Source organism: Pollicipes pollicipes, unplaced genomic scaffold, assembly GCF_011947565.3.
Source record: "Pollicipes pollicipes isolate AB1234 unplaced genomic scaffold, Ppol_2.1 Scaffold_5724;HRSCAF=6776_pilon_pilon_pilon, whole genome shotgun sequence".
Classification (NCBI taxonomy): domain Eukaryota; kingdom Metazoa; phylum Arthropoda; class Thecostraca; order Pollicipedomorpha; family Pollicipedidae; genus Pollicipes; species Pollicipes pollicipes.
The window spans coordinates 47,591,580-47,617,076 of NW_023596746.1; the positions used below are offsets into that span (position 1 = coordinate 47,591,580).

The 25,497-nt window shown below is 48.5% G+C and overlaps 1 protein-coding gene across 1 annotated transcript in view; it reads right to left on the reverse strand.

The window, feature by feature from the left end:
• The window catches only part of LOC119103122 (armadillo repeat-containing protein 2), a 43,315-nt gene extending 29,862 nt beyond the window's left edge, over window positions 1–13,453 (reverse strand). The window contains exons 1-3 of the mRNA XM_037226574.1: window positions 13,306–13,453; window positions 9,150–9,323; window positions 8,155–8,297 (exon numbers count right to left, since the gene is read on the reverse strand). Coding sequence (XP_037082469.1) covers window positions 8,155–8,297; window positions 9,150–9,317 — 311 coding nt within the window. The 5' untranslated portion in view covers window positions 9,318–9,323; window positions 13,306–13,453. The remainder of the gene's footprint in view (window positions 1–8,154; window positions 8,298–9,149; window positions 9,324–13,305) is intronic.
• Window positions 13,454–25,497: the final 12,044 nt, after the last annotated feature.

A 25,497-nucleotide genomic window follows, 5' to 3' on the forward strand; every position in this document is an offset into this window, starting at 1 on the left:
TTCTCCGCGGATAAACCCTCCAACACCTAAACAACAAACACCCGAACGCCCTCCACCACCTAAACAACAAACACCCGAAGGTCATCCAAAGACGAAACCTGACCACTGACGCTTCGCTTGAACTCTCAGCATGCGGGGCATATTGTGAGGAGCTCCAAGTGGAGTGGGAAGCCTCGCTCGAACTCTCAGCATGCGGGGCATATTGTGGGGAGCTCCAAGTGGAGTGGGAAGCCTGAATGCCGGGGTACCTAATCGTCCCTTAGGCCTGAAAGCCTTCTGGAGGAAAATCAATGCCTTGACCGCCATGTTAACTACAGAATTATTCGTCCTCTCATGGACGTCGCTGCCTTGCCAAGCCGCCGGCAAAGAGCTACGATCGCGATCGCAGGGTTGAGCAAACGTATGTTTCATGCCAGCCCTGGTCGTCAATCGCTGGCCATGGCAGCCGGCGGTTGTAGCCGGACCTCAGCACGCGCCAAGGCGACGGCCTGACAGGCCAGCCCCGCGGAATAAGTACGCCCATCGGATCACCGACATCCGGAAAAAGCTGTGAGTGTCACTGTGCAGTCACAGTACGACGGGTGAACCAGCATCTTTGACCGGTTATTACAGCACCGCACTCCAAAAATCGCCGTGTTTGCGAGCGGTGCCCTTTGTGACCTTTTCACGGGGCCTTTGACCCGCTCCGTGTATCCAATACCATGCCCTCATCAACGCCACACGCCGCTTGACGCTGGGAAGAGCAAAACTCGCTCTCCGTGGCGCAAGTCCCGTTTCAATGGCAGTGCCGCAGCGAAATCCTCAATGAAAACACGAGAGGCCAACACGTGGTGTAGGTGCCGTCACGGCCTGACGTGACGTCCCACCCAGACGTCCCACCCACGACCAGACGTGACGTCCCACCCCAGACGTCCCACCCACGGCCAGACGTGACGTCCCACCCCAGACGTCCCACCCCACGGCCAGACGTGACGAGGGTGTGCGCGCGATCGACGCCCAGCGCCGGTTCCCACGCCGGAGCGGCGCCGCGCCCGGCCGCGCGTCCACAGGTGCGGCGGCACTCAGACGGCACGCAGCACGCCTATCGACCTCCACGGGTCCTGCAAGGTCAGCCCCCGCCCCGTCCAGCGACCGCCGCACGGACGGCACACTGAGGCCGAATAGTTCTGGAGCAGGGCGCGCTGCATGCCACCAGCATCGTGCCTGCGGCGAGCAGGAATGCGACGAAAGACGCAGGCATCTGAGGCAAGGACGTGTCCAATGACGGGAATGTCTGGGGCAGGCTCATGTGGAGCAACGCAAATGAGAGTTGTGCTGTGTGGGCGCTGGTAAGAGATGCCACACCCGCAGCAGAGTAGTGCCACTTTACAACCGCAGCAGATGCTCGCGATATCCTTCAAAAGTTATGAAACATTTAACATTTTCAATGTCTTTCCATTGTCAATGCCATCGATGCTAAACGCTCTGGACATCCAAATTATGTTTTCTGTGCTGAATCAGACGAAAACGATGTCGAACTGGCAAGATACTCTGCGACTTTCCGGTTCTTAATCCTTTTGCGTAGAAAAATCATGTGACCACAGTTCTTAATTATCGCGGTATGTCTTACTATGCTCGTGGCACGCTCATCAATGGTAATGATTTTTAATGTATGCATTTTAGTTCCGTTTTAGTTAAACACTGAAAGGTCGTCCATCAACCTGCTTTTTGAAGTTGCTTCTTGACGAATCATGCACACGGTAAGTAATCTGCAGCGTTAATAGAAATAGCATTAACCCAAATTTTGAGAAAAAACGGAATAGTTTATCACGACACGCAATGTTTCCTGCATATAAACCACACTTCAAGTGAACATGTCGAACTGTGCCCGAGACACAACCATTCAAACCGAACGCTTTTTCAGGGCGGGCGGTGGGCAGCGCATTTGAGCGCGCGTCAGCGGGTCATGCGTGCGAGCGGCGGCAGAGGGGAGACAACGGCGCGGCGGGAAGCGTATTTGAGCGCGCGTCAGCGGGTCATGCGTGCGAGCGGCGGCGGGCGGAGACAACGGCGCCGTGGGCAGCGTATTTGGGCGCGCGCCAACGGGTCATGCGTACGAGCGGCGGCGGGCGGAGACAACGGCGCCGTGGGCAGCGTATTTGGGCGCGCGCCAACGGGTCATGCGTACGAGCGGCGGCGGGCGGAGACAACGGCGCCGTGGGCAGCGTATTTGGGCGCGCGCCAACGGGTCATGCGTACGAGCGGCGGCGGGCGGAGACAACGGCGCGGCGGGAAGCGTATTTGAGCGCGCGTCAGCGGGTCATGCGTGCGAGCGGCGGCGGGCGGAGACAACGGCGCCGTGGGCAGCGTATTTGAGCGCGCGTCAACGGGTCATGCGTACGAGCGGCGGCAGGCGGAGACAACGGCGCGGCGGGAAGCGTATTTGAGCGCGCGTCAGCGGGTCATGCGTGCGAGCGGCGGCGGGCGGAGACAACGGCGCCGTGGGCAGCGTATTTGAGCGCCCGTCAACGGGTCATGCGTACGAGCGGCGGCGGGCGGAGACAACGGCGCGGCGGGCAGCGTATTTGAGCGCGCGTCAACGGGTCATGCGTACGAGCGGCGGCGGGCGGAGACAACGGCGCCGCGGGCAGCGTATTTGAGCGCGCGTCGACGGGTCATGCGTACGAGCGGTGGCGGAGGGGAGACCGCGGTGCGGCCACGTTATCACAGCGCACGGTGAACGGTGCAACACTTCTATCGAATTGTGGGTGTGGTGGTCACATATTATTCTGCGCGGACTGGGTGTGGCGGCGACTGACGGCGGCCGGCGCGAGTGCCCCCGGGTGCAGGCGAGCTGATCGGGGCGGAGCGGCGGCGGCGGGGCAGCGAGAATACGGCCGACTGAGCTGATCAGAGCGAGCGCCGCAACGGCATACAGTAGAGGGGAACTGTTGGCGAGTGCAGCGCTGCATGTCGCAAGAAAACACCGCCCAGTGAACAGGCAGTGCCGGGGTCGATAGCTGTTAACTAGTTCACATCGGCCATTACCTACTGAGGTCGACGAGCAAGACCATAAATCATCTTGGCCTGTGCTTTTCATGAGGATAATAAGTAAATGGCTCCTGCCTTTGGAAGATATGACTGATAGCGAACGGCGGTGAAACAGCTCCGGCAGTGACTGAGAACTTTGGCGTTGATGCTTCATTGATATCCCAATTAACTCGGCAGTCGCATTGCATTGATATCGAAACATAGCCTGGAAACTATTATTACCTAACCGCTTAATATGGATGACCTCCATCGGAGACTCAGGAAAACCTTATCTGAACTTAAGGGTTCCAAAATAGCCCCAGTTGCACAAAACATTGCACAATTCTGGACTTTGAATAAAACCTAAGCAGCAGCTTTTTAAGGACCTCAACAGACGGTGCTCTGGAGATGCCTTAGTCGAGTCTTTTGAAAACTGTTGAGGCGTTCATAGCTGGCGTTCGTGAGCGCAATTTCCAGATACAACGGTCGTCAATTCGCTCTCCATCGATGTTGCGCGAGGTACGATGACGTAATCAAACCATGACGCATTGAAGAGCATATTTGCTAAACAGAAAATTGTGCCGTCTAGAGCGGTCTTTTTTACTTAAAAAGTATATCAATAATTGCAAATGAGCTAGTTTCATCATATCTCATACTTGCTTCAATATCTTCAAATGTGAAACATTCCCTTCAAGCCCTGGACTTCAGCACCGACCGCTTAATGTGATGCGATCTAGTTCGCGTAGTTTCCACCAGATGGGCATGATGAGTCGTCCAGTGCCCTGAGCCTGGAGAACGTAGGGAATGACGCATGTGAGGGATGTCGCTGGTCATCAGATGTTCCAGGAGGTGAAAACATACTGGAGGTCACGTGTCACCCCGAGCGCTACACACTGTACATGTGAAGGGTTGGAGGACCGCGGGTGGTGTGTTGGCAGACAGCCAGCCCGTCGAAATGTGGACCGCTGACTGATGTTGGTGGCTGGGATGTGTTGCAACTGGCGTGCGAGCTGGTATTTACGTCAGTATAACTGCCCAACACCCCGGGGAGAAAACAGCCGTGAAAAGCAATCGTTATGCATGCGTAGTTCACCGAAAATAGCCGGCCCTCAACATGACAAGATGTATCAGTTTAGCGGTCATACCAATCAGTCATCAGGATGATTGCTGAGCTCCCTGTGTAACCAGTACCTTCTGGAATACTGCAGGTAGGATCTTTTCAGTACGAAAACTCACCAGGCTCCAAAACTACGAAAAAAAACCAAGAGCTTCCTTGCCTGCCTGTCTGACTGCCTGACTGTCTGGCTGCTTGCCTGCCTTCAGAAAAATCAGCCTTCGCTGCATTTAGAGGGAGCATCAATCCCCTTACAGTGCACTGAAGCTCCGCCGTGCTCGCGTAAAGACACTGGGCGTGATTCCCAAATCAAGGCAAGCAGGCCACGGGTCCAACGATCTTTCATCGCACGGGCGGTGCAAGCACTGAAATCCAGGCCACGGCAGCAAAGGCATATCTTTCGCTGATGGTCCATAATCCAATTGAAAGAATGAAGAAAGAACGAGTCCAGTAGCTTTAGCTACATTCCGGACTCATTGTCCGGAATCCGGACACTGCGGACATTCTGGACTCATATCCTACATATAAAAAAGAGGACGCAGCTTCGAAGAGTGAGTAACCGTCATTTTGGCTGTTGTGCAACGCACCAACCCCACAATCATGTGATGACGCTTCAGTCTCTTGCATCTAAGTGTAATAGCAGTGTTGTATGCTGCACGTTAAGACACGCGTCACAGCGTGATTCCTCGCAGTATGTTTGGACTGCGACGTGTTTACCCGTGCGGTGCGGCTTTAGGCGAAAGCATGCGCATGTACGTGGTCATGCCTGATGTGGTCCCAGTGTATGAGCTTAACATCGTGATCGATGGGGTGCCTTTTTCCGGACATACATGCTCACCTGGTACACGGATTAGTTATTCATGATGGCACCTTACTCCGTGCCTGATCAAAGAAGACGTGGTAATGATACAGTATGAAACAGCTGGTCTCAGAGACCGAACCATGAAGGGTGCCGCGGCTTCAAACTGATCGGGTCGCGCACTTTTATGGCGCCAGTTGAGGTGACGGTCTGGATTAATGTTGACTATGCCAAAAATGCTTCTGGACATACATAAATTGTGATTAAAAGAAACGCGTCCCATTCCTGTGTGGCTATAGCGCGGTCCTGTTTATAACGTCACGATTTACAGCCGCAAGTTGTGTGTGCAATCCTTTGTGCGCAAATTTCATGAAGTCGTTTGCGCGCTCTTACACGCATTGAATGCGCATACATACTCAATCGATACGATGAGCGCGCAGATGACAAATACTCCGCCATATTTGCCGCCAGCATTTACGAAAAGCTATGTCTGCGTGTCCGCGCGAACAGCGCCAATAAGAGTCACGAGCCCAGATCCAGCTGCCGCCGGTTTCGCCACCTGTCAATGGCTGGTCGCTGCTGCATTACCTCACACCGGCAGTGTTTGCCGGCGTGGGCGGCTGCAGCCGGCGCCATGAAGGGCAGCACCGCCTCCAACGGCAATTGTTCCCGGTGCCACAATGCGCACTGACGGCGAAGCGCGCGCCAGGGCCCAAATGTCAAGGCCGACCCCCTGTTGTGGCGCGGCTTGAGCGAGCATTTGGTGACCGGATTGCGCTCGCAGACCGCCGCACGGGACCGAAGACCGCCGGCCGCACCGGGCCCCGCACGTGAATGCCGGCACATCCCCTCCCCTCCTGGAAGCGACGCGGGGCAGAGCCGAAAGAGCCTAATTTCGATCCAGAGCGCACCCCATGCCATGAATCAGCATGGCGCCCTGCAGTAGATGCCCACGTGGCATGGGCTGAGTCAGCACGTTATTCGCCCTCGGCATCTGAGAACGGTCCATCTGCACCCCGCCCCTGTGATGGGGTGGCGACATGTCAGGCGAAACACAAAGCTCCGCATTCCAGCGTTGGCTCGGTGGAACACGGCCGCAGGTCGCCCCACTGGTGCCCGACAGATCAACTCGTGTCCGTAGATGTGGCGGTGTGCTCCGGAGGGGCACGGCGCGCACGCGAGCGCAGACGTGTGAACAACTGCCGGAGCCGCCCAGACTGTCTCGCAGGCTAACAACATCTCGCGATGACACCAAGACTAATCCGCTGCGTCCGCGCGGACACGGCGGCGAGTGACGCCCCTACCGCCACCGGGCCCTGCTCGCGACCGAGCCAGCACACAGCGTCGGCCGGCCCGGCTCGCCGGAGCCGATCCATAGGTGACCGGCTCGCGTGCCCCCGGCCCGGACAACTGGGACACGTGCGTGTCAGTCGCCATCAGCCGGCGGCCGGCCGGGCGTGCGGGAGGCCCGCCGGCCGGCCGAGTCTCCCTCGAGCTCGGCCGGCCCGGCACGAGAGGCGGTCTCCCGCCTGGCGACCGCCGCCGCATGGCTTCGAGGCCCGACAGCGCACCCCGCGGCTCTGGCTCTGGCGGCCAAGAGACGGAGTGCGGCCGAGGTGAATCATCACGGAGGACTATGCCCTCTCGAGATATTGGTACAGCTGGCTCCGCCGTCGAGACCTTGGGTACAATAAGCAGTGATTATGGCTGATCGACGTGGTTGTCCGCAGCCGTTGAATGGAGCTGGTGCTATGATATCTACATATGTTGATATCTAACGTCAGCATAGTGTTACTACAACGCTGACATGCAAACCAAGGGTGTTATTGATGAGGCCTACACAAACATGAAGCACGGTTGTTTTTCTAGGCCAGGGCGATGGTGAGGTTCATCAGAGGGATGCCGACTCTGATCACACCACTCTCCACGCCCAAAGTCCCATGAAGGGGCTACTCGAAGTCCACAGCGCCATGGGCCGGCGGCAAGCTCGCCTTCTCACCTCATTCTCGGCATCCTCCAGTTAATATTTACCGTGGTTTCAGAAAGTCAGTGAAGAACGGCTTCCAATGGCATGCCATTTTTATCCCATGCATGCCTGAGTCAACGGAATGAGGCGTGTTACCGCGGCTCGCCGCTCCCGTGAGCGACACGCCAGTATCCACCACCAATGGATGCGACCACCCGCAAGCTAAGAGACGTCCTGCTCCGAGGCGCCATCGCCAGAAGTCGAGCGCCAGGTTGATGCTTCAGGGCACACTCCGGTTCACCTGCTGTTTACTGGTGCCACACTCTAGCCAGTAGCTCTCGCTCACTAACCCCATACAAACCCACGCCTGCCCGGTGTAAGCTGTACCCGTGTGGCCGGGTGACAAGTGTTGCATGCAACATGCAGCATTCGAGGATGACCGGTGTCATTAGCGCCGTGCCATCGGGTTTTCAGGAAAACGTTATTTAAAAGACAATGAGGAGTTAGTAGTCGCAGCCCAGTCGATATTCCGTGTCATGCTATTACTCGGCATATTCGCTGCTGGTTACTAACAAAGACCTGTTCTAAGAAGAAGCATGTTCCCGAAAGTAGGCGACCAGCTTAAGTGTAAGACGTGTAAATGGCGTGGTTGACACAACGTAGTCCATGGATAAGCATCATCTTCGCTTTTTAGCGGCTCAACTCCTGTACTGGCTCCCATGGTAGTGTCCGTTTCCGTTTCAGCATCGATAAAGTTTCCAGGCGGTGAAAGGCCGCCATAAGAGTTCCATGATAAATTGTACACAAAATACATCGGTGAGCGCACGTATGCACTTCCTTTCCAGTCACATATCACACAGCCTGGAGCCGGTGGGAGCTCCACTCCTGCCCGATGTGGCAGCACTCCGGCCGCAGACCTCGCCCCTGTATGGTCTGCCTTCCCTGGCCCCGTCCCTGGAGCCGGTAGGAGTTCCACTCCTGCCAGATGTGGCAGCACTCCGGCCGCAGACCTCGCCCTTGTATAGCCTGCCGTCCCTGGCCCCGTCCCTGGAGCCGGTAGGAGTTTCACTCCGGCCAGATGTGGCAGCACTCCGGCCGCAGACCTCGCCCCTGTATGGCCTGCCTTCCCTGGCCCCGTCCCTGGAGCCGGTAGGAGTTCCACTCCGGCCAGATGTGGCAGCACTCCGGCCGTAGACCTCGCCCCTGTATAGCCTGCCGTCCCTGGCCCCGTCCCTGGCGCACCCTTGCGCCGGCCGGCTGACCCACCTGAAGGCGCTGGTGGGCCGGGCCGAGCCGGTCGAGCTCTGAGCCGTGCCGAACAGCGTGCGCTGCCGGTCCCGCGGCGTGAACGGCCGAGTCGTGTCCACCGTGCGTACCACGGCCCTGCCGTCGCCCAGTGCCGCCCGCGCCTGCCGATGGGTACAGGTCACCGGCCGCGGTCAGCACAGGTCAGAGCTGGGGCCGGGCGGCTGCTCAGGGAAGGGAACGATCCGTAGGTCAACACGGCTCAGCAGCGGGAAAGGTGCCAGTCCAGCCCGGCGAGGCAGCGATGGACAGGTGGCGACCGTGGCATCGGGCAGGTTTGGACCGGGTAAATCGCTGCCCTACGCTACCGGTCCGGTACACTGGCAACGAAACGACGGGGTGGGACGAAATTCAGCAGCGGTCCAAGCTACACACACCAGGTCTTGACTTCTGATCTCTCCCTCTTCCGAACGTTTGCCATCTCAGGTCGTGGCTAGACAAGATACAGAGATGCTGGTGTGGCTTACGAGTTTGCTAATGCTTGTTTCTTGCATCACGATGCCGAGAGTGAAAGATGCCGTTTCATGGACGCGGCCGTCAGGGACATACACTTGCGTGCCCAAGGAGGCAGACGTTTCAAATGATCAGCCTTAGCGAAAGTTTTGGAATTAAGTTCACCATCCAAACGCTTGACATCGTCTCGCAACACGTTTTATACTTTCTTGACATCTACCTTGACATTCTGGCGACACCCATGGACACGGACACGGCTCCCAACAACGACATAAAGGTACATTCGCAAACAAAAAGGTCTTAGTGAAAATCAGCGGTATGGCCCAGGTGAGACACGAGCGCGTAAATTATCACGACGATCGCACAACCCGGGCGCCAAAACGCAAACAACACGATATTTGGCCATCCTACGGCATCACACCTGCTCAGCCATCCCAGAAATCCGATGTCCGGCGTGCGGTCGTGAAGCGTCCCCTTCCCCTCCCCCCGCGAGGTGTACACACCTCATGGATGATCTCGGCGGAGGTTTTCTTGGCGCGCGGCAGGGCGTAGAAGGGCAGCTCGCCGTTCTGGGCTAGACCGCCGTGTTTGGTGGCCGCCTGGCCGGCCATCAGGTCTGTCATGTCCTCCTCGTCCGTGCTGCTCAGGTCACAGTACTGCCTATAGTCCATGCATTCCTGTCGACAGACGAGCGCCGGTTACGCGGCGAGTCTCTCGCTGGGAGGCGACACCGAGTGCGACAAGCACGGCGCCGATGGCCTCGCGTCCAATGGTCGACGCCGGCGTGATTGATGTTTGACGCTGAGGCGAAGGTATGGGTTTCGTAAACGTACTCCGCTGCGCAGTGAGAATCAATGCGTTTAAAATGGAGTGGCCTTTAACTTTAAACACCTGAACAAATTTTTGTAAATGCACGACAGACACCCCGACAACCACACGCTGGAACTCGATTGTAGAACATCAAGTGTCCTGTGCCCAATAAACTGGCAACGTACCCAACGAACCGGGTGTGAATAGACGCATTGGTGGAATAGAGAAAAATGCATTATGATACTAAACACCTCGTTCCTGGCAGCAATATAAATCCACACTTAGAGACAACACTTTTTCTGTGTCTTGCTATACAGCTATTTGCAATGGTGGCGCATGCAAACGGTATATGCAAAGCGGTCCCCTTTCCTCGTCGCATGCCCCCTGGCCATGCATTACGACCAGCGTTCTGTGTGACTGATGGCGGGAATGACCCCGTGAAAACTGCGATGCACGGCGGGCTGAATGCGCTGCCCGGCCTCGGATCGAAACAACGCGGCGCTGAACATGGCCGACGGCCTACATTGAATGAGGCCTGCGCACACGCCAATAATAACCTGACCTTTTTGCAAGCTGCAGGACAGAGCAAGCCTTGGGGTTGTATGGTAAACTAGCGTATTTACCCTGCTCGACAAACGGAGGCAAATAGTACATGAGCAGCTTGATTTTCTAAATTGGCAGGCCAACGGATTCCTTGTCAGAAGACATCTCCCAAAACAACGGCAGCAGTCCCGGCGCTCTAATCGCTGCAGTTCGCCATCGACTTGGGACAAAATAAGCATAACATGCGCATGGAAAAAGGTCATCGTGGCGACCCGAACGGTTGTTGGTACCGTTTGTTCAAGAGCAGACTAAGCAAACATGTTCCGTTGCGGTTGACAAAATCTGTTCCGACGTACTAATAGCGACAATTTGTGTTTGGGACGCATCAAAAAACGTTACAAAACATTACCTCAACACTAAAAAGTGTTGCGTCATTTTCAATCCACATTGAATTCAAAGGCCGCATGTTACGTGTCATGCTATATTGCCTGAAATACACAAGGTCAAAGTTGTTGCTACTTATATGAAGAGAGGAAATCCCTGATGTCTTCATTAGAGATGCACAGGCATTGCTGCGCATTAAATGGCAGAAGACTCAGCCTCCTGCGTGGATACAACACTCATGCATACTCCGTTATATAATCCAGGTCGGAGAACAACGCATGTTTCAGTATCTCAAAATAACACCAAGTGCCTTTGTCATGTTAGATTACGAATAAATTGATGATGATAAGCTCCAACAATAAAGTGTTGCTCAGTCCTGACCCACTCCTATCTGTCGGCCGCACAGACATCAGCGGAATGCACTGCAGCGAGCAACTGAAGGGGAAGTTCCATCCTGTGGGGGCCTGTTTCAAAAACCTATGAAACGAACGACTGGGAAATTGTCTGTAGTGCCACCCAAATGTGCGGAAACATCGTGTAATGCAAGATAACTGCAAATTATTTCTTGACTTCATAAAGTTACGTGATTGTTGTCGACATCACTAGTCATTTAGTGTCTTTTCAGAAACTCCGAAACCGTTGCCATAAGGTGGCACTGTGACTTGGCCTGAGCCTTAACTCTCGCCCCGACAGCGAAAGAGGGGGTCGAGCGACCCTTCTACCCCTAAGGTTTCTTAGAAAACCGCTTCAGCATGTCATATAATCGCACCCAAATTATCAGCGGCATGTGGGGGAGGGGGCACCAATGGTGCGTGTTTTTAAACAAAAACGTGTCCCTAACATTTCTAGTTTCGGAGCAACAGCAGTTTTGTTACGAATACTGCGCGGAGATCGACGGCATGAGCGGGCGTCGGGAGGGAACCGATGATGCCTCGGAACGCACGCGGCGGGCCAACATTGCTACGTTAACGAACCTATAGCTCCTACATATATGCTAAACACACACACGCACGCACGCACGCATGTACGCACTCACGCACTCACGCACGTACGCATGTACGCACACACACACACACACACATATACAAACGCATATATATATATATATGTATATATATATGTATATATATATACATATATATATATATATGCGTGTTATATATATACACATATATATAGCTTTATGTTGACAAGCGCTTTTATATATACATATATATATATATATATATATATATATATATATATATATATATATAACAGCGCTTATCAACATAAAGCTATACCCCTTCCCGACACTTAGAATTGAACAAGAAACACGCTTGCTAAGGTGTTGTGTCGCTAAGTGGAATGGTCCGTTATATGTGAGCATGTTAAGCTAAGAAAGTTTGACTTTCGGTAAAACTTGAGCTTTGACTTCATATTCAAGGGTTAATTATTGACATAGGAATATAAAACTGATTAATAACCGCGAAAACCTGCTGATGTAGCGGCGCGAGGCGAACACGGCGACTAGCGCGTCACCGATGGGCGGCTCCAGCATGCGTGGTTGCGTGTAGTATATATATATATATATATATATATATATATATATATATATATATATATAAATGGTGTGTGGCTATAACTGTGTGTGTGTTTAAGGTTTGTTTTCACTACGTTTATGGTGGACCGTATTATCAGTACCCAAACTATAAAGGTACGTCACAGATGTGATTTATGGCAGCATCCTTTCATCGAAACCAGCTGCTACAGACAGCTATACCATTAGACAATTTGCTCCAGCTATACTAAACTACAGACTGATTGTTATTTGGCTCACCAGCATAACAACTTTGGGCCAATTGACAATGTCGTTCATGTCACTGTGCCATGTTGTCTTTATAGAGCCTTTAAGAGTATATAAAAAGCCATCCAAAGCCTCTAGCCTTTATATAGTCTTTTTGTGCCCTCGCTCTCTGAATCTCCCCGTGGTTTGTTAATGTCTCCCTGAATCCCCTGCAAAACTTGAATTCATCTCTGATTCGAAACAGGCTTGCCATGCATATGATACTGCGAGGTTACTAAAAAGGGTTGCAGTGGGAGATGCTCCGATGCAAGGAATATAGTTAGCCATGGGTTGGCATTAGCAGGATCAAAAAGAAGCACCGATAGGTGAGACTCGAGCACACACACCTTCCCCAAATCCAGGATCGGTGAAGGCCGGTCTCCATCTGACGTCGGGCTGCATTCGTGTTTGCAAAACATCAACGTGTCATTAACGTGCGTTCCTTATCATCGCATTCACGTCCTTTTCTATTGCGTTTTGCGCCCTAAAACACAAGAACTAAAAGAGCACCCCAGCCAAATCCCACTCCAACGGCAACAACAGAAGTTATTGTTGGGCACTTCTTCGCAGGCATAACATCTTCCCTACGATACCACATCGTTTTGTTTCGAGATCGTCCATGTGTCGACGTGAGCGAAATCTACATGGCATTCTTCAGCTACAAGCTGCTGGGAGATGCATTGTTATGTGCAGTGCTGCACTGTTTGTCGATGAAGGTCATGCCCATCCACGAACTCAAGATGAGCAATTAACAATCATCGGACAATCGGAACAAGTATTTGCTTAGACAGATTTATATGTCGACGAATACCAGAAAAAGGCCCGTGCAAAGAGCTGACGTATTTTATGTTAGACATTTGATGGTTAATGTCAATGACTTTCAACACTCTTAGAAGTTTGATAATCACAGGACTTCAGCCAAGTTTGGAGTGTAGCGTTTTGCGTGCTCGACAGCCAATACCTAAATGCACGCGTTGGGGAACCAATCAAGCAAATTTCTTTTCTATGCATGCATCTCCTTTGAACTAGCTTAGCATATCACATATTTCAGGTGGTCTATTTTCAGTACAACAATCAGCCACTCGAGTGCATCTTACCTGGGTTTAACGCAGCTTTCCATACGCTCACGTATGCTTATGACTGCGATTAAGCCGGAGTGTTTCTGAGGGAAGTCTTTTTTCAGAAGTCAGAGAAATCAAGTATGTTCGAATTTAAAGCAATATGCTGGAAACACAGCCCTCCTCCCCCGACGTCAATCGCTCACTGTCGTCGGTGGCCGGCCTGAAGCGCACCAGGTTTGTCGCATGCGCGTCACTTGGGAATGCTTTCAGTTGCCTAGCAACGGTAGGTAAACAATGGAGTTGCCGACTGCGGGGAACCAACACGTCTAAACCTAGTTAGTACGGACCAGTACTAAGGGGGAAACCGTGGTTATGCTCTGTTTATCGTAAGAAAGAACTGAATTAAAGTGCTGCCAACGATTTTGCACGGTTTTTTGCGCGTGGGTCATTATTCAAGTGTGCTGTAGCCTAAAAATTACCGGCATCATGACCGACATCACTTTGGTGTTGTGGTAATATTTTATGCAGTGAAAAGTGTTTATATTGTTTTACTTGTATGTTTCATTGTCTTTTTATATATTTTATATGTTTTAGTACCTACTTACCAATGAATGAAAAATATAATCTAGCGTTTGGAAGGATTCTTGGGGCACAAAGTAGGGAAATTGTTTATAATGTGTATCAACATTTTGTCGAAGACCGGGACATAAAGTTGAAGGCGGGAGACGACGACGCCGTCCGGGAGAGTCCATTATTGAGAACAGCAGCTGTAACGGGCGTTGGGAATAGTGCAGTCCACCGCATACAACGTGAAGCCCAGAATGGTGCCAGACTGAAGTTGCCAAGCCGATCCCGACCAGCTGCAGCAAGACCAAGGGTGGATCTAGATCCGTTCGATGTTTGCGTGATGAGGAGAATGGTACACCAAATGTACATCGACGGAAAACATGTTACTGTGGAAGAATATTTTCTGGACAACCTTGCTAGAGATCATTGTCATCGGATTGTTCGCCTGCCGCCGTATCACTGCGACTTATGCCCGATAGAGTTAGTGTGGGCATAGATGAAGCGCGTGATAAGACGGGGGAACTTGAGGGGGCGGATGGAGGAGGTGGAACGGCTGGTGGAGGCAGGTGTCGCAGCTGTCTCTCCAGAGGACTGGAGTAAGTGCTGTGAGCACGTCAAAAGGCTGGAGCAGCAGTACTGGACGAATGACGGGCTGCTAGAAGATCTCCCATCGGTTGTCGTAACAACCGATGATAGCAGCGACTCCGACACCGACTCCGGCAGCGACAACGATGAATGAGAACAGTATGACACATCGATCATGAGAAGTGTTTCCGTTTCGTTCTTTTCAACTGACTTCGTAGCGTTTACGTGGATGTGGCATGTAGTTACGTGTGGGGTGTTTGAGCTGGATGTATTGTACAGATATCTGCAGCTGAATGTTCAGCGTTTTGTTGAATGCCTTCAATAAAACCGAGCGAATTAATTTTCTGTGTTTGGGATTTTCCCACGTTTTTCATGAAATAGCACCAGTTTGGGGCAATTACCGAATGCAAGTATAGCATAACTTGCTTCAAAGGCAAGCAATGAATTTAGAACGTAAAAATAATTGCCAACGAAAATAACCCCAGTGCCAATATATATATATATATATATATATATATATATATATATATATATATATATATATATATATTAGACCAACCATATGAACATGAAGCTGCTGCAAGCAATGCAAACATCCAAAACCGCTATTGCTTCGAGAGATCCGCAGTGCTGTCCTGCAGGCCTTCCGACCAATTTTGTTGAGTTTGAAAACATTTCAATGTGATGCTCGTGACGAATTGATTGACCAGCTTGAATTCTGTTCTTTCTTACGATAAACAGAGCATAGTACCGATTCGTGCTCAAACTGGCGGAGTTTAGTACCCATAGATACTAAACAGCGCAGTCCGGTAACCCAAGGCCTCAACACAGGAAATGAGGCTATTTAATGGTGAACCTCGTGAAATTCTTTTCGTTCTATGGGAGTGGAAAACCTTCACCATTTTGACATCCCAATCTCACTTGATTGCGAGTTGCTTCTAGGACGCAGTCGGTCGGTTGGTGGTCAGTGGGGAGCCTGGGCAAGCGGTTAGGAAACGTGCCAGGAGAAACACTTGCACCTACTTTATAGAACAGCATTTTTTACCGGACGGGATGGCATTGATATATCCTGGACTACAGGGCTCGGGGTATATCGTGTTGCGGGTAGTGCGGATGATGGGATATGGTTCTTAGGTTTGTATTAGGTTTGTATTATTATATTGTATATTAGGTTTGTATTAGGCTTGGGTTCGGCTCAAATTTCTTGAGTTAGCTAAGGAATGGTTCACAGGAGTTTCGGATCTGATTCAGCGCATGACTCATTCCTGTTCTATTTTTAATTTGACTTCGTTCAAACGCAGTGCTTGCATTGAATCATTTGATTCATAACTTATACAGGTCGTAAAAGTGAACAGTTCTCAGCCGAGATTTGGGAGATTCCACGATCAACAGTATGGTGTTCGCTGCTTAGGAAGAACAGCAAACTCATGACGTAGCAAAAAGCGTTGTGATTAATGCTGCATGGTGTTCATTTTAACTTTCTGATATTTATGTTAATTTGCCTAGAATACAAAGCATATCCTCATGCTGCCAATTAAGTTCAGCCATATGACTTACTGATGCAAGCATCGCTAGAAATGATTGCCTCATGATTCAGTTCATGAAATGTATGACAACTATGATTCAGGTCATGACTCAGAGCAGCATTTTTTCTAGTGAACAAATGCAGCTTATAACTTAATCCCAAAACAATCGACTCATGAGCTGATTTACAATTCACCTAGCACCAAACAAGCGTCTGGTTAGCATGTGCTACAGGCGTAGGAACGTTTCAAAAAGTGTGGGGCGAAGCTCTGGGTGTACCTCAGGATTTTTTTCTGGAAAGCGAGCCCGCTGACCGGCGGAGGGGCTCAGGGATGGAGGTTGTTGTCGCTCTTTATTCAAATGTCATGACTGCTATGCCAGATATGCATCTAGAGCTGTTTATCACTGGCGCACAATCTTACCCATTCGACTCATCTGTCATTTGGCAAATAAGGCTATCCAGCTTCCCTAGATTATTTGTCCACTTTAACATTGTCTTTCCTGGGGAGGCGAAATTGCGCGAATGGGCAGGCATTTTGGTTTATTAGGGAAGCATCTGCCTCCACAGTGTAGATGCCAAAATACGGTATGGATATAGACTGGTGAGAATTTTGAAAGTGGATCGATGGCTCACAGTGCGACAGATTTTTCATGCGCCTTCATTTCGCTGGCTGCTTTTCGAAAGAAAAGACTTGTCGCAGCACTTTAAGCGGAAACAAATTCGGGAGCTTGAAACTGTTAGAAACAATGTGAAAAAGCCATAAAACTGGAGATTCTGTTTTAAGAATTAAGCCACATAATAACGCCCATCTGTCCTATGTTCCTTATCTAGGCCCTGCTCCTGCTCGCCGTCGGTGGTCACTGCCCTGCCCCGGATGTCTCCCGCATGACTGACTGCGAACTGATAGCATGGCTGCTTTGTTGCATACTTTTGGACCAGCGTTACTACTACATGGTGTTTGAAACACGTGTTGGACACCTGCAACAGTATCTTTTTCTGAACCTATCTTCCCTCAGACCACACTATCTAAAGAAAAATAGCCTCCGGGAAGTTGTCTGCCTTAGGAATGAACTGGCCCAACGGACACTTTATTGCCCATCATGCAACGTATGCGACTTGATTTGCTTTTGTGTGTAGGCAGGGGCGTAGGCAGAGCCTTGCCAAGCGGGAACACAAGGTTGACAAAAGCCCATCTTATGGTGATTCCCTCAAAGTTGGCTATTCCTAAACCGATGAAATTCAGAAGCTTTGTCAAAATTTTTACCTTGGTTTTAAAGACATTGAGGACATCGTGAAGGGAGATTGTAGATCGATATGTTTGATCCAATCTTTAAGATGTAAAGTTGATTGCAGATCGAGTGGCCAACAATGTGTATCAACATGGCCAAGCCATGTTTGCCTGAAAATGTTCACCATTCAGTCAGAATCGATTAGTGATACAATTTCCGTAAGGTGTTTTTTAACATGCGCGCTCACAAATCTTAGCTACAAAAACTTCGACACCAGGCGTTGCAGACTTCTTAGTACGCGGAGCGTTAGCCCAGTAGCTAGCATTTGGCCGTGTCCCACCGGTGGACGAAAATGATGACGCTTCTGAAATTATTACCTTTTAACACCTTTCTCGACTAGTAAAACAACTCATCTGGCATAATTTTGAGCATACGCACTCGAAAATCTTGCTAACATTAGCCTTGACCCTAGGCGTTGCAGTCTCCGTAGGCCACGCAGCGTCGGCCTAGCAGCTGATTTTACGTTCTGGCCAACGGGTGGACGAAAATGATCACGCTTCTGAAAAAGCATCCTTGGACGCTTCATGGCATCATATCTTACATTCAGAAGCCTGTCTGAGCGCATATTTCACGTGCGCAATTTTTAGACTGATGAAGAGAACGAATTGGCCTTTAAAGCACCGCAAAGTGGGACTGGAATCTGGTGGTTGAAATGGAAGAGTTATGGTAAAATCTCTATTTTTCGTGTGTTCGCAGCTGCTTATCTAGCCAGAAGACAGATTAACAGGGCGCCCGCCATCTGGTGGTACTTGCAGTGGCTGAAGGGGTTGTGCTTTTACGGAAGCTGTGGCCCATGCCATCCATGCACTTGCTCTCGAGGTCTTGGGCGGACATGTTCAAAGCCTTTGATGCAGTTTGTTTCACTGATCCACTCTGAAAAAATAGACGTTCCCAGGCAAACATGGCACGACCTTGCTGATTTTTAAAATTCATTTCGACCCACCCTATTCAGCAATAATGAGACCCCCGCTCTACTCAACAATAACAAGACCCCTTATTTCCTTCCGGGCAAGGAGCCTCTTGAGTAGAACGCCAGGGATACATTACCGTTCCCGGTCAAGGGCCGAAGGGCCATTCCGTCCCATCGCTAAGGGTCTTCTGGCTATCATTCCGGTAGGCAGGGGCGGGATCTCCTGGTCGATCCAGAGGGCATTGGCAGGGTATATCATATCACATTGTTCCCATCCCTGACACGGGAGGCCTTTTGACCCACGCAGTAAGCCCCGGATCAGCACAGGAACCCTCATTGACGCAACAGCATCCCTGAGCACCGCAGGTAGCTCGATAGTTGTCACATAGATTCCAGTTCCGTGTTTTTTTTCTGTGTTCTTCAGAGATATTGAGTTCTCCCTGACTGTAGATTGTAGATGAAACGGGGTTCCTTGTGTAAACATGACTAACCAATGTTCGTCTTACAATGCTCAAGATTCTGTCAGAGCTGAGAACTGATAAGAAAACTACGTAATATGGTGTCGAACATGCATGCTCGCAAGTCATAGCAGTAATAGCTTCGACGCCTGGCGTTGCAGTCTCCAGGCCGTGCGGCGTGGGCCTTGTGGCTGTAACACTAAGCAATGGCCAATGAGCAAATGAAAAAGATGACACATCTTAAGAGAGATGGCTGGTGAACTATGTAAATCGACATGCATGTTTAATGCAGTGGGAAAGTAAGCCAAATGCAACCTTAATCTGAAAAGTGTCGGGGGGGAGGGGGGGCGGTTCAGTTAACATTGCTGCAGTGAGCTAGAATCGTTTTTGAACTAGGTGGGAATGAACAATTTCATCGCAAAAAGACCGTGCGGGAGTGGAAAAATCAATTCCCAAAAGATGGAATTTATTAGCTTGTGGCTGATGCTTCAGCGAAGACGTTTCTTTCAAGTTGGCATGGACGTAATATCATAAACCTGACGAAGCTGTTTTGTTTTTTAACATCTTAGGCCATTAAAGTGAAACAGAAGACATTAAAGCATAGTAATTTCATGTAGTATAATGAGCATACAAAATTATTAACACCAATAATTTGATGCTGCACTTTGCAATTCCCTTCCACAGCACTTTTAACACAAAACAAGCAAAGGAATTCAATAACATCGTCATCGAAATATGATGAGGCTAATTTTTGGCTGGTTTCAACTTCATTTTTATTCAGTTCATTTGTGTATGCTTGTTGACATCAGACAAAGTTGACAGCACACAAATCAAAATACTTTAAATCACTTTGAACAAGTTATTTTCATAGCCATAGTTAACCTATGTCAAGGGCAATAATGGGTATGCTCCACAAACAATCTCTCGTCTCCAAAAGCAACGTAACTTTTAGATGACCTTGCCAGTATTGCTGCTTGCCTTTTCAGCTGCAGCAAAGGCATCTATTTAGGCTTGTTTAATCATATCTAATGACAAAGTTCGAGATGTTGGCTTCACATTTTAAATGAGATGGTCTGACTTTTTGTTGGCATACTAATATCTAACTCATATTATAATTGCTATGCAGCTTAGAGTATCCCTGTGTTCAAAATATAGTGCATATATATATATATATATATATATATATATATATATATATATATACGGTACAATCATTTGCTAGCCAGCAAATCATGACAACTATCGAAAACATCTGGTTAAAGCAGCCATGAGGGACCACTTCAAGAAATTGGGGGCAAACAATCAAGAATATGAAACAGAATGACCCCATCGCATGCCTCGTGGCAGCATAATTTGTCTTGTGACAAAACTCGATGGATTAGAACAGAAAATGGCTAAGTCTGGTTACCAATCATGTGTTGAAAGCAGGTAAGGTAAGCAATTACTTGGTCCACAGGCGACTTACTGGCTTCTTCCTGCTCCCCCAAAACAAAAAGTCGGTACCTTTGCATGGTCTGCTGGCAGACAGGGTCATCCCACTCACCCCCCCCCCCCAAATATAAATACCAAGTATGCCCACCAGCCTACGAGATTAAAATGCGAACCAAGTAAGAGATGTGCATGATAAACATCTCCAGAGGGCAGAATTTTGCCATCAAACACTCAATTTTGCCATCCTGCATTAGCTGCGTCAGGTCTATCCCAAAGCTGTATATGGCAGCATCAGGATAGCCATGTCAGGTAGTCTGGTGGGCTGGACACTCGAAAGGCTTAGATTTATCATTATCAAGCAACGCCGTGGACCAAGAAAACGGTTAACCGAGAGTTTAACAGGACACAAATTGCGGTAGGAATAAGTTCCGTGCTTCAAACTGTGTTCTTTATTGCCTGAGAATTGTTCACACTTGGGTGCATGTCGAACGTGTTTGGGCGGCTGGCGAATTAATCCAATTTATGTATGAAATGCGTGCAAGTTTGCAGTTGGAGCATCTGCAGAGAAATCGGTCAACATTTTAAGCAGACAAATGGTACCTCTGAAGGCAATCAAAAAGCAAGGAAGAATAAGGTGATATCACACTCGGATGATACCCAGAAAAACAAAAGTAGTTAAATAAATATGAAACTGAGACTTTTTGGCGAAATTTTGTAATCAGCTAATTTGACTTTAAATCTGTTTACATCAGGTGCTTAAATAATGATATTCATATTGTAAATGTAATTTAGAAGACATTGCTTGAATTTTTCACTCCTGCATTTTGGGAGTGATGCAATGAAGTGGTCAAGTTTCCTTGGAAAAAAGTACGTGGAGTAAAATTATCTACCAGGCCTTGCTGGTTTTTGCAACAGGTTCTGCTTTCGTGGTGTGGTGGTGAGACAAACAAAAAATGGGCACACAGCTGCCGATTGTGATGTATTTTGTAAACAAACCAAACTTAATGCGTGCAAGCAGCTGGAGTCGCTGGGGTTCTTGGGCTTGGAGGTACCTGACGCTCAAGGCCCTAGAACAGAAAGTATAACCGTCCGGCGAAATTCGGCTGCTTCGACTAATGACGTCACAAGTGTTATCGGCACGCAATGGTCAACGGCGGATGCATGCCTACCGCAAATTTGTTTGATTTTTTTAAACGGTTCTAAGACTGGGAGCCGTTGGATATCTTTGGTTGGATCATAACAAGACTATTTCTGCTCCGAATAGGCCATAATATCAGCTGCAAGGTTTGTTAATCATTAATTGGCTGGCGTCCCAGCCGAGCGACCCGGGCTGGAAAGCCGGAAGACAAAACATAAATATATATAGCATGCTTTCCTCAATACCAGGAGCAGACATAATATCCTTGTTCTAAATATCAATGACAATGGGACGTATGTAAAAGACCTGGTCACAGCATCTCTTTTCTATGTGGCATGCACAGTTCCCACTGTTGGTGGCTTGATGCACAGATGCTGATCCAACATCTATTCACAGCAACAGAGTCTTCTGACAGTTCTCACTATGAGGACTGCAGATGCCCCTCTTTCCATGCTTCCCTCTTAGGTATCCGTCTCTGACAATTTCATTGCAGGTCCCTGGCATGTCTAAGCAAAAAAAGTAGTGCTATAGTTATTATCAGCTTTCAAGGGAGGAACTAGCCTTTATGATACCTTTGATGTAACTGGACTCATACAGCAAAGTTATTAAACCTGGACTTCAAAGCATGCAACGGAACAGCTGCAAAAATATCACATCTGATCACTTTCATGAAAATTGTTTCATCACATAATGTGTTTACATGCACTCATATACCTAAGGAAGATGGAGGGATGATGAAAAATTGACGTGACATGGGATTCAGTCCCCAACAACCATAATATGTAATCAGATGGGATTGCGACCCAATCCTACCCATAGATATTCACAGCATTATAACGTTTGCTAGCTGTCATTTATGTCATGTCGTGCTAATATTACATGCCTCAAAATGCCTTCAAACAAGAAATCAAAAAAGGCTAGTTATCCGAGCAGTGTCAGGAGTAACTGAAGAGATGCATCAGCTTTACAACATAATAACAATATGATATATTTGTACCAATAGGTTCGTACATGTCTTCGCAAATGCAGCTATAGAAATACAACACACACAATCAAGCATAGTGCAAGGCAGCAGGCAGAGCATTCAACTTCCTGCAACTAGCGGCCCAATGCCGCCTTACACGTAAATCATGGAGAAAAACCTGTGCCTTTTACATAACCAACAGGTTTACACATGGCTTCCGCACACACAAACAGCGTCGTGCACAGTTCACTTCTTTAGCTTTCGTACATACCACACAAAAACTTAAAACACATCATAATTAAATCCAAAAAGCACTGCCTCAAACCCCCACAAAACATCAATAAGATGAACTTAGAAATAGCAAGCGACACTCAGCGACGCGAATCAAGGTTGGTGAAATTAGTTTGTCTCTTTCGTGCCGCGCATTTGGCACTTAGCAAAAATGAGCCTATTGCAACACACAGGGATTACAGGGGGCTGCCTGACGCCCTTGCTCTGTGCATACATAGACATGATTCAGGTGTAGGTGAGGCAGGACATAGCCATATGTGTCCAGGTTCTGTGGAGCCTGGTTTATGCTTGGTGGTTTCAAGTGAGCTCGGTTTTAGATGACATCCGAAAACCTCAGAAAGGGAAATAGGGGTTTGGCATGTGCGACCAGACAATGTCAGGCAGGAGTGAAAAATTTACATAAAATATGCACTGCATTGCTGCCCCCCCCCCACCCACACCTTGAAAAGTGGGTAGGGGCCATGGTCCCTCTGCCTCCCCCCCTTGTTCCTACGCCCATGGCATGTGCACATGTGTGTAAAAATGTTGCATTTCAGTAGGTGGTTACCTGATTCTGGTGATCATAGCAGGCAAGCAGGCATTACTTTTGGATGTTGATTGTGTTGGGAAATTTATGAGTATCTTGGCTGAATGACCTGTGTTCAACTCAAGTGGAAAAGTGAATCCGTGTATGAGTCAATCGTTTTGGGGTGAGTTATGTGCTGCGTCTGCTTACCAGGAAACATGTTGTTTTGCCTCATGACCTGACTCCCATTTGTCATACATTTCCTGAGCTGAATCATAAGCTAATGATTTCTAACCATGTTGCATCAGTGAGTCATAGGGTTAAAAAATGAATTGGCAGTATGAGGAAAAATAGTGTGACCTAGACAGACTCACATGTCATGTCAGTGCCAAAATTAACACTATGCAGTATAAGTGATAAGATTATTTGCAGCATCAGCACAGAAGTCTTACAGGAATTTCTAAACAGGAAAACCAATGCTATTCATCCAGAAGTTTGCTGAATATCAGCTATGAACCAGAGGATATTTATATATATATATATATATATATATATATATATATATATATATATATATATATATATATATATATGTTGAAATATTTTGCCAGAATCCTTTCTTTGATACATGTTTGATTAAAAATAACTGCTGACTCAGCATTGACAAGCTTTTTGATCCATCGTGAATAGAATTACAATATTAATAATTATCCGGATATATAATAATTATCTTCATGGAAAATAGGATTCTGTCTTACTTCAATTAGTTATGCTTCATTTATGTTCTCCGTACCAAAAGATGTTTTCCAACAGTAGTGCACAAGTTTTCATCCTTAGAACTCAAAACTTATTTCTGGTGGCATTTAGTCTTCTCCGACGATGAGATAGAATCTCGAAACGTTGGAATGGAAGGAGCGATGAATATATGAGTAATTTTGTGCGAACCATCTTTAATCTAAGCGATGACGCCAAGTCAAAGGCCCGGAAACTAGAACGATCCATCAAAAAGCTCGTCAATGCTGAGTCATCAGCTATATATATATATATATATATATATATATATATATATATATACATATAAAGGCGTTTAACCAAAATGGGGTATATTAATCACAGGAGCATGTAGGCATGAAGTCATCCAAATTTCCTACTTCGCTTAGACCATGTTCGATACGAGTACACGGCGGCTATAATCCCCAGGGGAGGTAGCAGTCGTCGGTAACAACAACGGCCACTAAAGATGTATCAACATCGTGAATAACAGTGTTGACAAGGACACGCTGACGTCATGCATATCAACGACAGCGGAGGGCAGAAGAACCGGAGTCGGAGTCAAAGGGAACGGAGGGAGAGCAGCCATCTACGTCGTGAAAGGCAACGAGAGCTGAGGGTAGAAGGACCAGAGTGGCAGTCAAAGGGAGCAGAGGGAAATGAGCCAGCTACGTCGTGAATATCAACGAGAGCTGGCTTACCTTCCCCGGCGCCGCCCGGACCACCACTGATCCACCGCCGACCCCGACCCCAGGCGTGACCTACTCCCCGGCCTGTGATTGGCCGGGTCACGTGACCACGTAGCTTCGAGAACAGACGCGAAAATAAAAGGTGTCCTTACAAAAGAAATGCAGCCGCTGTTGAGATTCGAACCCAACACCAAATGCGTACGCGCTCAAAAAGCAGACGCTCCAGGCCACTGTGCCACCAGGACGGTGATCACGTTGGCAGGTCAGAGGGCAACTTATTACGTACACAACAATATATATATATATATATATATATATATATATATATATATATATATATTATATATATATATAATATCTCTCTCGCTCTCTCTCTCTCTCTCTCCCTCTCCTCCTCCTCTCTCCCTCTCTCTCTCTCTCTCTCTCTCTCTCTCTCCTCTCTCCTCTTCTCTCTCTCTCTCTCTCTCTCTCTCCCTCTCTCTCCTCTCCTCTCTCTCTCCTCTCTCTCTCTCTCTCTCTCTTAGATATATATATATATATATATATATAAATTCATATATTGGTATAAGTAGGCAGCAAAATGCTTCTATACAAGTGTTGGTAAAGACTTTGGCGTAGGTGGATTCAATAAGCTTTTTCTGCACTTGCGCTAGTTTTCTTATTACGGTTGTCTATCCATCATTGAGACCAAAAGATACTCCACCGATTTTTGGCATTTATTGGTTGGGTTGATGTTTCGGGCTTACATATTCCATTCACAAAAGTACACACATACAACGTACAAGCGACTAACATGTGATAACATTTTACAGTTAGGTATAACCAGTAAGACATAGCGAGTAGGTACAATCAAGATCAGTTCGGTTGTCAAATTGCACGGTGTCTAAACAAGGTGATTTACATTTTTAGAAGCATAAGAATTTAAGTGGCAAAACACATGCTGAATAACAAGATATACAATCCACTGATGGCACCGACCGTCCCTAAATAAGGTGAAGGGTGACTAAGGGGTTGGTTTGCTTGTTCAGCTCTGGTGACAGCGTTTTAATCGCGACAGCCTCCAGAACATAAAGCTTCCTCCTCAGAAAACTAGAGTAAGTGCAGA